This window comes from Rhamphochromis longiceps, linkage group LG12 (assembly GCF_057381845.1).
Source record: "Rhamphochromis longiceps isolate RC_006_pf linkage group LG12, R_longiceps_female_GT1.1, whole genome shotgun sequence".
Classification (NCBI taxonomy): domain Eukaryota; kingdom Metazoa; phylum Chordata; class Actinopteri; order Cichliformes; family Cichlidae; genus Rhamphochromis; species Rhamphochromis longiceps.
The window spans coordinates 39,359,835-39,376,920 of record NC_140568.1 but is presented as its reverse complement, the minus strand read 5'-3'; the positions used below and the strand labels follow the sequence as shown (position 1 = coordinate 39,376,920).

The 17,086-nt window shown below is 41.3% G+C and overlaps 1 protein-coding gene across 1 annotated transcript in view; it reads right to left on the bottom strand.

The window, feature by feature from the left end:
• Window positions 1-15: 15 nt before the first annotated feature.
• The window catches only part of srrm4 (serine/arginine repetitive matrix 4), a 68,370-nt gene continuing 51,299 nt past the window's right edge, over window positions 16-17,086 (bottom strand). The window contains exons 7-13 of the mRNA XM_085426285.1: window positions 14,537-14,620; window positions 10,015-10,180; window positions 6,202-6,527; window positions 5,803-5,997; window positions 5,636-5,710; window positions 5,397-5,540; window positions 16-3,780 (exon numbers count right to left, since the gene is read on the bottom strand). Coding sequence (XP_085282411.1) covers window positions 3,510-3,780; window positions 5,397-5,540; window positions 5,636-5,710; window positions 5,803-5,997; window positions 6,202-6,527; window positions 10,015-10,180; window positions 14,537-14,620 — 1,261 coding nt within the window. The 3' untranslated portion in view covers window positions 16-3,509. The remainder of the gene's footprint in view (window positions 3,781-5,396; window positions 5,541-5,635; window positions 5,711-5,802; window positions 5,998-6,201; window positions 6,528-10,014; window positions 10,181-14,536; window positions 14,621-17,086) is intronic.

The following is a 17,086-nucleotide window of genomic DNA, read 5'->3' as shown; positions in this document are numbered from 1 at the left end:
TTTCTATTCGCAATATTTATGCTTTTTAGAATTTGTTTTAGCATTCACATACGCGTTCAGGCGTAAGTTAAGAAAAAATATGGCTTGTTGATGTGACGATTTTCTTTTACAGTGGGCGCGCAACAGCTGATCAAGGCCAAGCCTACTCTTTACCAAACTAAGTTGCAGAGGCCACATGTCACTCATGCAGTTTGAGCTCCCTGGTGACTCACAGACTTTTTAATAGAAAGTAACGCAGAGCTTCGCGTCAAACGCACTGATGTCACGGTACAGATAAAACAAAACAGCTAAGAGCTCGACTTGTGATTATGAAATCTGTTTACTGATCCGAGCGTATTGATTTTTTTTTCTTTTTGAACGTAAAACAAGACTGCAATCATCATCATTCAGAACACGATTTTATATAGCTTTTTCTGAACACAGTCAAAAGGAAATTTCATGGGGTCATAGAGGGGGCGATTCAATTTCAAGGTGACATTACAATGTAGAGTTCACACTGACGCAAGATAAAACGTGACAGTATGAAAAATATGCTTTTTCGGTATGCTCGTTCATGTGAAAAACGGGGAGAATATGCATAATTTTACAATAACATAGAATCACTATCGCTATATGAGCTTGTTATTGAAATTCTTAAAATAGCAAAATACATGATCAAAGGGACCTTAAGCACAAAGACAGCTAGAGTCTGTTGACTGATGCATATCGTCTTCTTTTTCCTCTTAAACTGGTTGATACATTTTATCTATAACATCCAAGGAGGCTCCAATCACATTCTCTAAACAAAATAGTCACACCCTTCGTATAATTTATACAATGCAGATGCATATTTACACCACATATACAAAATAATTTTGCACAAGAACTGATGTAAACTTTACATTGAGAAATGGGGGGGGGGGGCATTGCCCTGGGTGCCCATCTAGAAAAATCTGTCAACTTGACTGCACAAATCTTCCCATGGCTCCTAGTCAACACTGCTTGTCACGAGTCATCATCAGTTTATAGTTTATGAATGAGTTCTGTGCCAAGTTCCTTCCTCTTCCTGCCTCATATTTCCCTCATTCCTCCAATTTAGATGACATTCAGGGAAATAAGCTGAGAGTATTGAGTGCATAGAGAGCAGTCTGTCAGGCCTGGAGCAGTTACGCAGACAGGATGATGGATTTGAAATGATTGAGAAATATAACTCTTAATCATAAGCCAAGGCAGCTTCAAACTTTTTTTTTGCAGATTGAAACTATGGAGTTGGATCACCCTCAAAATTAACTTTGAAGAAATCTTTTGATACCTTAGGAGATGCAAACGCGAAATGAGAACATTGCCACGCTCATGTCTGTGACATAGTGATCAGCTGCTGGTTAGCAGGAAATAGGTATGTGATTCTATCCAAAGGCAACACATTCAACCTACTACAAGCTTTAATACCCACTAATTAACAGTTTTCTTTGTTTTGCAGTAACCTTGGAGTGCATAGCTTTACTTCAGTCAGGCCACAGACTCAAGCTCAGACACAATCCCAGCAAATGCACTGATCTCTTTGCCAGCCCACATCAGCCTTATCTGACACCTTTCAACACATCCAATTAGCTTACAGAATGTTTAACTTGTTTTAGTCTGTGCACATTTGCTGCATACCTGCAAGCTACTTTGCAACCCACCCTAGCTCCTCCTCTCATGCTGTTTCTGACTAATCAGTGTCACCCCTAATGTGAACCCTGTTGTGTGCTTCTGGTCTCATCTTTTTCTGTTTTGACACAAAAAGACAGCGAGTTCCCAGAACAGAGTCGTGCCTAGAAATATAAATTACTGCAGATGGAAAGTTTTCTTTTGATCATTTGCTAGTTTTTAAAAATGTGAATTACTGTATAAAATGTAAGTTGGTAATTAGCAGGCTTCAACTATGGTGAAAAATTTGTTACCTTTGGTTAGTTTGGCTTTCCAGTGTTTTTAATAAGTTAGGCTCTATCTTCTAGCTGTGGTGTTATATTTAGGAAACAGACTTGAGCGTGGTATTGATCTTTAAACTCTTGACAAGAAAGCAGATGAGCATATTTTACAAGAATGTCATATTTGTGCTTTAAAAATACACAAAAGATAAAAAGCTTAGACAGTGAGGATAATATTCCACCATTTCATCCAGTCTGTGTTGAACAATATGTATGAGCCGGATTATAATTTACAACAAAATCAGTTACAGCAGTGTCATAAAAACTACAAAGTGACAGTGTTGCATAGAAAGACTGACTACTACTGGGAGTTACAATGAAACAATAAATATTAGACAAGTAATAAATATGTATAGTGCTGTACAACTCAAAACTAGACCTTCTGTTGAGTAACAACTCAAAAATATAATGGTTTATGGGTTTATTCCAGTGGTGCAGCAAGAACACAATTTTCCAAATAAACTGGGAATGTGTGCTGTTTGCAAATTTAGACTAATTTTCAGCAAAGTACAGCTTTTCTCTGTGCCTAATTAAAAAAAACGACCTAGCAAATAAAGTCAGAGACTATTCCCTACATGAACATAGCTACAAATGTGATCTGCTTTGGAGCACAAAAAAAGTTCATCATCTTATATTTAAAACATCCTTTTCTCAAAACAAATTCATCAGATGTTTTGTCAAAAGAATCTCCCCTTGTTTCGATCGCTCTCTGTTATACTACATGGACTGACATTTCAATTGTTTTCCACTTGATCAGAGGATGAATTAATTTGACATTTGAGCTGACAGCCAGTTTGCTTGCTGTCAGGAGGCGGAAACATGTTTGTCCTCCACCTTGTGAAGTGTTGAGATCAGAGCGACAAACCCTCTCTTTATTCCTGATAACAATCCCTGTGAAATCATTTGTAAGTGGATCAAACGGCTCAAATGTTACCTCTATGCTTCATCTATTAGTGCAAAAACTAGGACACAGGTATGCTAAATGCTTGATGTCATGTTAAACATTAGTTACATGTTAACCATATGCACTGTGCACTTGCATATGGCTAAAACATATATTGCAATTCAAAATCAAAATGGGAATGAGGTAATTTCAGTGCTTGTTGAACCCATTACTAAGCTGCATTATGTGCCATAAATTATGAAATAAATAACAGCCTGTTAAAGCATTTGCAAAAATAAATTAAAGTGAAATGTACAGACATCTGGAAAGAAATATATAGAACAGGGATGTTAGGTGACTAAATTCATTAATAATGTTTCTTATATGCAGCTTGCATTGTAAATATCTAGGAGATGAACAGTCTCAGGCCATTGTGAGTGCAGATGCAAAGGATGCAATACAAAAACAAAAGAGACAAAAAGACATTCGGTCTCCTAGCTGTCTGTGGGCAGAGTGAACAAGACTGCTTCAATGGTGGTTGGCCCACTGCTAGGACATTTCCACTCAAGCATCAAAGCTGAGCACTGAGACACACACAGTTGATTGCACTGACAGCCTCTGTCCTCGTTCTCAACGGGAACCACAACTGCAGATTTGGTCTCCTAATGTTGAGAAACCTAGTGCCTGGTTTTGTTCCGTTTGTTCAACGAACCACGGCTCCGGCTGCGACTGCGGCTCCCAAAGACTGAGTTCCACGATGAACTGCGGCTGTAGCTCCGGTAGGAGGAGTAGCTGTGGCTCTGGCTCCTGCTCCTGCTGCGGCTGATGCTGTACAGAGGGCTGCGGCTGCGGCTGCGAGTGAAGAGGCTGCTCCAGGATGACACGCTGGTGCACCGACTGCTAGAGGATGGGCTTGGTCGGAAGTAAGGAATGGGTCGCTTCCTGGCACTAATGAGAGCAAAAAATATAAGTGATGTAACAAGGTAAACAAAACATTGTGTCTCTTTAATCTCCCAACTTCACTAACCCCCATCTGAGACATTCAGACTTCAGCGGAAAGCCAGTATCATCATCAAGGACCCATTGCACCCTGGACACTCGCTTCCCCCCCATTCCCTTTGGTAAATGCTACAGCTCCATCAGGTCAAAGACAAACAGACTCAATAGGAGCGTCTACCCATGCTTCTACCCAACATGCCCTACCTCCACCCTGATTGAAAGTTAACTGTGCTGTCAACACTCATGGACACTTGCACTCTACTTATCTATATACAGTATTCATTACAGCATTTATTTATTAACAGTACTCATTACAGTATAATACAATCAACATTCCTACCTCTATTTATATAACTGTACAGTAGCAGCCAGCATTCCTACCCCTGTGCAATACCACCAATCACATCGCACCTTATACTGCACTGATCCTACTCCTTACACTGTAGATATATTCATATGTTTTGTTTCTGTATATAATGTGTGCATTACCTCTTAAGCTTATTTTTATCTTTATTTATCTCATTCTCCTATCCAAATAATGTGGAATGTAAAAACCTACAGCTGCAAATGAAGAGATGCCAAACTGTGTTTCATTGTTCTGGTAACAGTGACAATGAAGATCTAAATGATCTTATGTCATCTTAATAACCCAGAAGATAATTTGTAATTGTTGTGTATACAGTTTGATGTGTTGCCCCTAGTGGCCAAAAGCTAACATGCTTAAGGTCAGCAGAATGACTGAAACCCAAGATAACTGGGTCTTCATTATTTATTGTCCCACTATGTTCACATGGTACTCAAGCATGGACTAACCTAGACTTGATAAAGTGATGTAGAGACAAGACATAACCGAACCATAACTTTATTCATAATTTAAAAAACAAACAAACATTTATTTGTATTGGCAGCCCACCATGTGCCTCCACCTAGACTCAGTCACCCTGTAGGCACTGTATCCACATCATTTTCCAGTGCTGACCAAACCCTTATAATCCTTTGGTTATAGCATTTGTTATGTGTTCAGACCATAATAACAGTCTCTCATTGATTTCTACATGGGCACACTTTTAAAAATTTTAATTAAAATCTTCAAAAATATGGAAATCTTATATGATCGTCACCAACTCATTCACTGCAGGGATAGGAGTGTCCAAAACATTCATAGCCTTTAAAACAATGAAACGATAACTAAACACTATTAACATTTAGTTATAATAATTACATTGTGCTATTTCTGTGGCTGTTTCTGAGTGTCTTTTTTCTCCAAGTAAAAGAAGTGTCATGTTAAAGTCATGGTCAACTTTCTCCTTTCTTTTAAATTTCAGATTTCCTTCTGTCACCATCTGTTTCTTTAGCCCCTGTGGTGGCTTCTGAGCCAACACTTGTCTCATCCTCAGGCTAAATGCCATTTCAAGGTACATAGCTCATCAACACGGGTGAAAGATTTCAGGTTGGGAACTTGTCCAACCGAGGGGGTGGAGGGTGGGACCAGCAGTACATTTTTGCTGCCTTTAGGCATAAAACTGTACATTGTACTATAAATAACCAGGCCAGTAGAGCTGTACCTTGTGATTCGCCGTGCTTCCAGATGGCTTGGTGAGTCTCTCCTCCTTTTCTTCATAGGAGAGTAGGATTTGCGTCTTCGCCTTTTCCCACTAACTTTATGTGTATGCTTCGCATCTGTCTCTCTGGAGCTAGCTGTTCTTTTTCTGTCTCGCAGAAAAACAACAATGTCAATATATGTTTATTCCCATGCATTGCAAATGAGGACTCATTAGTATTTGAAACATGTAGTGAAGTTCACCTGTCGGGACTGTATCTCGAGTAGCTTCCTCTTCGCCTCAGATCAGCTGAATTACTCATTGAGCGTGAATATGAGCTACAGTGACAAAATGAGGAAACATTCTATTGAAGATTACTGACATTTCTGCAAAATAAAATAACAAGTGACGTACTATGGAAACATAAAACCTGCAAGATGAAAGCGAGGGGCTTCGAGAGTAGCGTCCAGAGTATCTGGAACTCCCTGAGGATCTGCTCCTGCTCCTGCTGCTAGATGACCGGGTTTTTGGTCGCCCTTGAGACAAGTCGCTCCTCCTCTCTGAGCAGCTTGATGTCTTTGGGGATCTCACAACCTCTAGCCGACACCCCAAGGTTATCTGCTCTCTTTAAAAGAAATACATTAAGATGTTTCACAACTTTGAGTGAAGAAACCAACTGTGTATCCAAGGTTGGGTTTAAATAAATGCTTCCCTTTATTCTCCACTCATCAGATTAAAGATTCAAAGGAGGAAACAGAGCATATAAACAGCAGCTAAACAAGCTTGAATTCATTCAGATGGATGATTTATTGAGAACAAAAAAAATTACCTCTTGCCATTTCCACTGAAAAGGGCTGCAGACAAACCGTCTTCCCCGTAAGGTTTGCACAAGGAAGCATAGCTGGTCACAGAGTTTCCTGAATCAGAGACATTGTCTCTCTCAGTGAACTTTAGCTTCCCTGGCGAGGCCACACGTTGACAGCTGTTGCTCTTGTTGTCAAGAGTGACACTCCCCTGAGAAACACCAGTTTTGCTCGATGGCGGCGAAGATGTGTCATTCCCAGAATCGTAATCATGTGGACCTACAGTCTGGCTCGTTAAATGCTGAGACCCATTTCCATGTAAAATCTCACTTGCAGGTTTTGACGACAAAGTCTGCAAAGAGACAAACAGGCTGCAGCTTAAAGCCAGGTGTGAACTGATACATGAAACCTGCTACCTGCTTTGATGCACTGTGAATACTCTAGTACAAAGGCACATATTCCCTTGAAAACACAGTGAAGAGATTTCTTTCTTTTTTCTTGGGACAGAAAGCTTTGAAAGATAAAGACATGCAAATTTGAAGCATGCGATTAACCTCGAAAGAAAGTCTGAACTCAACTAAAGTCAAAGAAATCAACAAGAAAACAGTTTTTAAGGAAAGTCTAAACTAAAACAATTATATGAAAGGAACAACAAAAAGCAGAAAAGAAAGAGAAAAACTATGTGTGAAAAGATCTACTGGCTCTACCTCGAGTAAAGAGAAGAAGAGTAAATAATAGACCCCATTGAAAAGCCTCATTTAAAGAACACTGAACAAACATCACAAAAATGGGTATTATGTAGAAATGAAAAGGATTGCAGACAAAGAGGGATCCCATCAGTCTAACTAAGAAAGCCCTCAGAAAAGGACAGATGACTGTGCTCTTTCTCCTGTAAGAAGTAAATAATTAGCCTGCACCGACCTACAAGTAAATCCCTAAATCTGCTGATAACATCCACTTACCAATCAAGATTTCCTCCTTAAGTAGGTAAGGTGTAAAAAAAAAGGGAAGAGCGGGCAACATAAGTGCATCATTAGAGTCGTAAATTGCAAGAAAAAGACAATAACCCTCTCTTCAAAACCCAGAGCTAGTTAGCCTTATATCGGCACTTTTTTTTTGTTTCTTCAGTGTTGTTTTAAAGTTTTGGAGAGCGAAACTAGTTACCTTTTTGATTAACTGACCTCTCAATTTCAAATTTTAGTTTTTCCTTAATTGCAAAAAGTCCACAGATGGATAAAAGTAGTGACCTCTTAACAGTGACAGTTAACTAAGCTTTGATTCTGACTCCAAAACACGTGTAAGAGGTTAAGCCAGCCTCTTCTCCCAAAGGTTTCCCATTATCAAGTCTACAGTCAACACAGCAGACTGACCCTGAGGGAAATTTAAGCAAATCTTTGTCCATCTACAATCCTCTTTAACATTTGCAGTGGCACATAATCTGTGTATACTCAGGGGTAAAAGATTTCACTTACAGAAGTACATATTTAAACAAACACATTCTTCATGGCACCTCAAGATATTCTGACAAGGCTGACGTCAAGTAAACATTTAATCTCACATTCTGGCATAAAGTTCTTTTGTGCTTTTCTTTCAGGTTGGTGCCTCAAACACACTACACACTTTCAAAATATAAAACCAATTCACCACATGAACATATGGTGACATATTTTAAAATCAACCACACTCTTTTTTTTTATCCACTCATACCTACCTGTCCCTTTATGGATTGCTTTTTTGGGGGGGAAGAAATAATAAGCAAAGATCATTCTGCATTACCTTTTGGATTATGTGCCTTTATTCACAAGATCAAACTCCATAAATAAACCTTATGCAAACACTTTAAAGCAAGGCTACCCCCTCAGCGACCAACTGTAAAGTCCTTCTGAGAGACTGTGGGAAATTGAATGCCAGGCATAATTCGATATATGGATTAATTTATTGAATTTCAATTAAAACCCTGTGGTGTTTAATTAAAAACATCCGTCTGTGCAATTAGCATAATTTAAGGATTGCTGGAGAGAAATTAAATATATTTTATGCTCCAATAAACCAGAGACAATGGGGTTTTAGGACATAGCTGCATGTATGAGGCTGCTGGAAGAAACAAAAGAACAACAAAAAAACAAAAGAGGAAACTCAAATTTTAAAATTGAAAATCTGCCTTCTAAAAAATGCTTTAAGGATGTGTTTTTTGTTGGTTTGACACTAGAACCACTGAAATGATTTGCTCGAAATAAAAAAAATGTAGTTTTCTGCAGAGGGTTGATGGGAACAAAAGCTGTCATCTTAATTTAAACTCCCGAATAAATGTAACTAGTGAGAGGTCATAGACCAAATTGTAAACACACACCTGCAACTGAATCTTATTCAACCCTTAAAACATTTATGGTTTGCACACAATCCCTTTGTTGGATGTCAATGCAGGAAGCAGGTTGCCCCTAGCTAATGAGTAATATCCCCTCTTACACTGTCCCTAACCCTTAAGTGCTATGTGCTAACTCGAAAAAGCTGCACTCTCATGCATTTTTGATGCCATTAGACCAGAAACAATTGCACGCTGCTTTCAGATAATGGTTTAAGGCAATGTCAGTAACTTCTGTTCATTTGGAACAAAAAACACATCATTATTATCCTGTGCAGCACGTCAGTGTTACTCCTCTTGTTTGTCAGCGAAAAAGTAAAAACACACAGCTTTAAGGTAGGAGACTGGTTATTATTTTTTTACATCACTGAATTTAGCCTGTTATCAAAGTTCAGCCCATTCTCAATCCCAAAAAAACAACACTTTTATCAAAGCCCCTCAGAGATACACAAAAGGTGTCCTCTGGCACTATGCTAATAGTGAGAGATCTCTCACTCCCACCTTATATATGAATGCTTACAGACCTCTTAACAATACATTTAAATGCAGTAATTGGTATTTTTAAATGTGCCAGTAAGATTTAAAGCCAAACCATAGTGTTTTTCCCAGTCAGCTTCAAATCAGTGTTTACAACTAACCAGTGAGAGAAATAAACCTAATGAGCAAGTGAAAACGAGGAAAACAGACTCTATACCTAAACTTCCTGAACAGGACACAAACTGCAGTCCCCTGGCTAACCATCCTGTGACTTACTACTCGACTTTACTTTTAAAGAAGACTCATCTCTGGGCATCTAATTACCACAATTCACGCATCGAAAGACACCAATAGCATTTAACACAACGGCAGTATTTGACACACCGGGATGAGAAAGCTTTTCAAGTGTCTGCTTACTGATGCTGCAGGCCAGAGGGGAATAAGAATTTGCAGTTACAGTGTCAGTTTATTCCGATATTTACGGTAGTATATTGACTGTAGCATGATTTCTCAACAGAAGGAGAAATAAGCCTTAAAATACCCAAATCACACTGTTTATCCAACGTGTTTTGCCAACTGTAATGTAGCGGGGACTCTACCGCCCAGTAATCATATCAGTTTTTAAAGCAGAGAAACAAGAGCTGACAAAATCGCTGAAAAAGAAGAAACCACTAACCACTAACTAAGATTTAGGCCATGTAATGTTTTGTTCAATTTGGTAAATGTTGACGCCTTTGAGGATTGTGAAGAGGGTTTAGCTGAATAAAATATGCTGTGTTTCAACTGGATATAGATGTAAGATTTTGTTCTAAAAATACAGACGTGCTGTTTTTTAATGGCCTATGTAAAAATACTTTCAGAATTGAAAGTAAATTGCCAAACGCAGCCGTCTCACTGTAGGCATTTCAGGTTGCCTGAAAATAAGCCATTTGACATGGCAATAACTGAGAAATGAAACTGAACCAGTGGCAGCACTATGAGAGTCCTAAAGAGTACTTACGGTGCCAGCAGAGAGGATGGAGCGATATTTTGGAGCCATTTTACACACTGATTTGGTTGTAGGTCTCCACTTCATGTCTGTGTAGTTGAGCACTGCATTGGTTTCCTGTCCTACAGCTGCCAGGTCTCCAAATGCTTGATGAACCACAGATTTTTGCAGATGGTGTCTGTGAGAAAATGCTGCATTTAGTTTTCATCATGACAGAGATGATTGTGTTATATTAGAGCCAATTTTGCACTTCAGAGAATGGGATAAAAGGTAACGTCGGAAAAATATCAGACTTTATTTCAGCTACGTTTTGTGCCATTTAGTAATCATAGAGCATCTGTTACAAAATTAATTCTTGAATGTTTTTCCACGTGAAAGATTAAATGATTCATTGGATGAAAATGTTGGAAGAATGTATAATAAAGCCACATAATTCTCATTGTTTGAGTAACCTAAACGGTTTGGACAGATCAGTCAGTTTGAATTCTGGACTTTGATTGGAGTTAAAACTTCTCAGGGATAAAGGTTCAGTCATCGAACTGTACACGCCTACATATATATATCTACATATATATATCTATATATATATATATATATATATCAGCTGGATAGCGTAGTGGTTAGACTACACGCCTTTGGAACAGAGGATCGCAAGTTCGATTCCTGCCTGGGGCGTCTGTATCCAGTAAGGGTCCTAAGGCTAGACCCCCTATGCTAAGCAAGCCTACCGCAGACATGAGCGAGACAGATAAATATGAAGGCATGCCGGCTCGGACGTCGCCCGGATCAACAAGGTCCGCGTCAGGTGTTGAGGAACCAGGGCACCCTGACGAAAAGTGGGCTACTGGAACAAGAAGGCATCGGTGGGCAAGAGACGAAAACAGGGCGTTGTTGGAATGCTACTATGCAAGTAACCCCGGCGGAAGGGGCTACATGAATAGGATGAGGGACCTATGGATTCTTCGATACCCAACATCCACAATGACGGCGAAACAACTAGTAGCTCAGTGTTCCAACATTCGAAAGAAGGGACTGCTCTCACAGCTAGAGATTGACGAGGTACAACACGAATGCTACGGCAAGGAGGAGTCAGGACGCCAGGTCAGGGGGGAGATATCATCACCCCCACCCGAGATTGGGTACATAGCCCCAAGTGCGATAGGAGAAGGATCGTTGAGTGCGAGAGGAACTGACCTGAAAAATAGGATCATGGCCAAGCTTGAAACCTGGATCCCGCGTAGCCGGTTACCAAGATTACGTGAAGTTCCCTCAGAAGGTCTGCTAGATGATGTTAATGCAGCACTACGGACAATACCTACAACCACGATTACCGACACTAACAAGCTGATCTACAATACGGCAACAGTGATCAGTGAGATGCTTGGCTACAAGTTGAACAGCGACAAGGGGCAGTACCCTCCATGGAGAAGGAGGCTAGAGGGCAAGATCAAAGTAGCACGGAGGGAGGTTAGCCAACTAACGGAGTTGCAGCAAGGTGCGACAAATAAGGTGCCTAAGAAATACAGCAAGCTGTCCATACCTGAGGCCTTGGAAACTGCCAAGCAAAGACTCACAGCCTTGGCCAGCCGCTTGAGGAGGTACACCAGAGAGATAGAAGGCAGGAGAATAAACCAGCTGTTCTCCACAGAACCAGCAAAGGTGTACTCTCAGTGGCAAGGGAACAATAAGAGAACAGCACCACCAAGGCTGGAGACGGAGCAATACTGGAAGAGCATATGGGAGAAGGATGCAACCCATAACGGCAATGCTCAGTGGCTAGAGGATCTGAGGGCTGACCACAGCGACCTCCCTGAACAGGGTCCAGTAACCATCACAGTGGCAGATATCCAAGAAAGGGTCTCCAGTATGAAGAGTTGGACAGCACCAGGGCCCGACATGGTTCACGCCTACTGGCTGAAGAAGCTGACTGCACTCCACGAGCGTCTGGCAGCACAAATGAACCAGCTGCTAGTTAACGAGAGACACCCGGAATGGCTAACTGAAGGCCGGACGGTCCTGATCCCCAAGGACCCCCAGAAGGGACCGGTCCCCTCCAACTACCGACCAATAACCTGCCTCAGTACTACATGGAAGCTCCTGTCAGGCATCATATCGGCTAAGATGAACAGGCACATGGGTCAATACATGAGCGGGACACAGAAAGGAATTGGCAAGAATACCAGAGGCGCAAAACACCAGCTACTGGTAGACAGAACAATCAGCCGAGACTGCAAGACCAGACTGACCAACCTGTGCACTGCCTGGATTGATTACAAGAAGGCCTATGACTCAATGCCCCACAGCTGGATACTGGAATGCCTAGAATTGTACAAGATCAATGGGACCCTAAGAGCCTTCATCAGGAACTCAATGGGGATGTGGCGTACAACACTAGAGGCCAACTCCAAGCCCATAGCACAAGTCACCATCAAGTGCGGGATCTACCAAGGAGATGCTCTGTCCCCACTGCTGTTCTGCATAGGCCTGAACCCCCTCAGTGAGATCATTAACAAGACTGGCTACGGATACCGACTACAGAACGGAGCAGTTGTCAGCCACCTCCTGTACATGGATGACATCAAGCTGTATGCCAAGAGTGAACGAGACATCGATTCACTGATCCACACTACCAGGCTATACAGCAATGACATTGGAATGTCGTTCGGACTGGAGAAGTGTAGTCGGATGGTAACAAAGAGAGGGAAGGTAGTCAGAACTGAGGGGATTGAACTACCAGAAGGCAACATTGCAGACATAGAGGACAGTTACAAGTACTTGGGGATCCCACAGGCGAATGGGAACCATGAAGAGGCCGCTAGAAAAGCTGCAACCACCAAGTACCTGCAGAGGGTCAGGCAAGTCCTGAGGAGTCAGCTGAATGGTAAGAACAAGATCCGGGCCATCAACACGTACGCCCTGCCCGTGATCAGGTACCCTGCTGGGGTAATAGGCTGGCCAAAGGAGGAGATAGAAGCCACTGACATAAAGACAAGAAAGCTCCTTACCATGCATGGAGGGTTTCACCCCAAATCCAGCACCCTGAGGCTGTACGCTAAGCGGAAGGAAGGGGGCCGGGGACTGGTGAGTGTCAGCACCACAGTCCAGGATGAGACAACGAACATCCAAGAATACATTAGGAAGATGGCCCCAACTGACCGAGTGCTCAGTGAATACCTCAGGCAGCAGAAACCCAAGAAAGAGGAGGGAGACGAGGAACCATCATGGAAGGACAGGCCCCTGCACGGTATGTACCACCGGCAGATAGAGGAGGTGGCTGATATCCAGAAATCCTACCAGTGGCTGGACAAAGCTGGACTGAAAGACAGCACAGAGGCACTAATCATGGCAGCACAAGAACAAGCTCTGAGCACAAGATCCATAGAGGCTGGGGTCTATCACACCAGGCAAGACCCCAGGTGCAGGCTGTGTAAAGATGCCCCAGAGACAATCCAGCACATAACAGCAGGGTGCAAGATGCTAGCAGGCAAGGCATACATGGAACGCCATAACCAAGTGGCCGGCATAGTGTACAGGAACATCTGTGCCGAGTATAACCTGGAAGTCCCGAGGTCAAAATGGGAGATGCCCCCAAGGGTGGTGGAGAATGACCGAGCTAAGATCCTGTGGGACTTCCAGATACAGACGGACAAAATGGTGGTGGCTAACCAACCGGACATAGTGGTGGTAGACAAACAGAAGAAGATGGCCGTAGTGATCGATGTAGCGGTTCCGAATGACAGCAATATCAGGAAGAAGGAACACGAGAAGCTGGAGAAATACCAAGGGCTCAGAGAAGAGCTCGAGAGGATGTGGAGGGTGAAGGTAACGGTGGTCCCCGTGGTAATCGGAGCACTAGGTGCGGTGACTCCCAAGCTAGGCGAGTGGCTCCAGCAGATCCCAGGAACAACATCGGAGATCTCTGTCCAGAAGAGCGCAGTCCTGGGAACAGCTAAGATACTGCGCAGGACCCTCAAGCTCCCAGGCCTCTGGTAGAGGACCCGAGCTTGAAGGATAAACCGCCCGCAGGGGCGTGCTGGGTGTTTTTTTTTTTTTTTTATATATATATATATACACATACATACATACATATATATATATATATATATATATATATATATGTATATATATATATATATATATTTATATATGTATATATTTATATATGTATATTCTCAGTGATAAATGACTGAAATGATTAATTTATATCAGAAAGTATCCAGATATGCTTCTAGCTTTTAGAAATCTTTATGCAGTCAGCCCAGTATGACCCATAAAAGACATCTTTCATAGTATCACACAACCAGAAATTTGCTATATGTCATTATAATTGAGTGTATTGATCTCTAGAGTGCATTTGCAGCCATTTTCTGTGCAGCTGTGATAAGGCCCGGTTGTGCCTGAGTCTGAGGAAGTCACCTCCACCTTATCAGTCATCTCTGCGATGTGACCAAGAATTCGGCAGACACCTCAGACTGATAAGATTAACCAAGGGAGCGGGCTGGGGGTGGGGTGGAAGTGGGGGCGCTGGGCCTACCTGTCCTCTGTTGAAGATTGGCAGGAAGAAGTCTCTGACTCTGACCTCCGATACCGCCGTCTCCGACGTGAGTGAGTCCGAGAACTGAAACAAAACAAAGAAAAAAAAAAAACACGTAGAGAGGAAGCTAAGATTATGATTAGTTTTTTTCACAAAAAACTCCACTAAAGTAGCTTTACATAATCCCTGTCTTCTTGGGCTTGACTTTGGTTTAGCTGTTCAAAACATATCTTTTTGCGCTCTCTTCCCCCTCCCTTTAAGACAACCATTTTATCTGATCGGTGGGCCATTGCAAACACAAGGTCTCTACAGCCTGGTGTTAGGACTTCTGTGTTGATTGGCAGGAAGAACAGTCAGAGCTGTGTGATATATTAAGAATATTTTCTTTTTGTAACACCATTCAAAGAGCAGGAAAAGAGGAGTAAAGCGTTTTAATCATAGCGATTACCAAGACTGACTTAATTATTTGAAACTTTGGCAGTTTTTGCAATTGTATTATTATTAGTATTGTAACTAAATAAATAAATGCATTATTTATTCCATCAATTAAACATACATTGTACAGGATTTACAACAAATTTTACTAATGTCCCAGCTACACATGAGACCTATCAAGCCAAACATGCAAGCAAATAGCATAGCTGCACTTCTCCAAAGATCAGCAGTACAAGAAAACCATTATGCAAACCATTTAGTTTTGAGAGAAACTTGAATTTCTGTTATATGTGTGCCTCTACAGTAAGACCAAAAAAAAGGATTACGAATTTATTAAAACTTTTTTGGGCACCTTTCTTTTGTCTTCCAAAGTCTGGCTAACCTGGAGGGCCAGAGAGTTATCCAGAAATCACACTTTCCAAAGTTTATGTTCATAGTACAGGACAGTTTGCCATGACCTGCGTATGTCATTCTCAAACAGAAGCCTCCTCTGCTATTACATGAAGCAACGCAGAATTGCTAACTGGCAAACAAATCCACACTGACTCCCAACAACTTTACAAATTTACAGCCAAAATAAATATATTTAGAGCCTGGTCTACCCCCTCTTTATGATAAATATGAACGAATACATGTGATGAAGAATAAAAATCAAACTTTTAAATTGTTGTTCTTTGTTCTTTTGCCTTCCTTCAGCTGCTCCCATAAGGGTCGCTACAGTGGATCACCTACCTCACCCTGGCACCTTCCTCTGTCACACCAACCCTCTGCATGTCCTCCTTTACTACACCAATGAATGTTCTCTGTGTTCTTCCTCTTTTTCTCCTGCCTGGAAACTCCATCTTTAATGTCCTCTGTCCAATATATCCATGATCCCTTTGTGCAGTTCCAAACCATCTCAGCCCTTCTTATCTAACTTTGTCTGCAGTCCGCTCAACCCGAGCTGTCCATCTGATATACTGATTTCTACTTCTGGTCATCCTGGTCACTCAAGAAAATATGAACATCTTCAGTTCTGCCACCTCCAACTACACATCCTGTCTTTTTGTAAGTGGCACTCAGTAGTAATGATCTCACTACCATCCTGTAAACCTTCCCTTTCATCCTTTTGTGCCTTCTTTCACGAATCACTCCTGACTCTTGTCTCTGCTTTAAATGTGCATATAATGTACATCGCCACTTGGAGTGACAGGTTGATGTTATGTTCTGTTCTCTATTCATTTGCACTAAAATACATTAAAACATTATCTCTTTAGTTTTTCTAGTAAGTTCATTGTGGTGGCTATTTAGCTTCTTTTACAAAGCAGAGGACTGCCATATACACATTTAATTGACATGTGCTATTTGTCCAATTATCTGCAATTCAGCAGAGGCAAAAATGGCCTCACTAGTAGTCCTTTAGTTTGGATAAATGCAAGAAAACAAACTCAAACCACAATACTCCACATCTGCATGCTTTCACATTGTTTATGTTGGACAGCCAAACATTTCTAATTGGTAGCAGCTATAGTTTTTCTCCTTTCCCCACATTTTTAAACAAGAGTAGTGCTAATGCAAAAAAGTGTCTTGTAGCCTACTGGTGGCCAGAAGTTTAAAGATGAACAGACCAAAAATGGCCCCTGCATACGTTTTGTCTTGAGAAAGATGTTCACAAAACAGAATTAGATTCTCATTTAATATCACACTGAATTATGGATGCTCCTCTTTAATTGAAAGCTGGTGACTAGACAGTTCTGATTTTGCCATCCAAAAAAAACTGTCTTGGAAAAAGGTGAGGCTTTAAAATGGTAGTCAAGCCAGTCTGTTATGGTGCCTACATCTATATTTTATGTGCAGTCTGTGGCCTTTCTCCACCTTGAATTTTCAGCTATCAATGTAAGTGTTTACAGTGGAGTGACTACTTTTCAATTTAATATTCTGTTTACTGTTAAAACAACACTGAAGACATTAAGGCTGTCAAATTTTAGTCATATACTGTATCGCCAAATCACAACAACAGTTGCCTCAAGGTAGTTCATATTGTAAGCTAAAGACTGTACAATAATACAGAGAACACCTCAACAATCAGATGATACCAGCAACCTCTGTGTGACAGTGGGAAGTTAAAACTCTGTT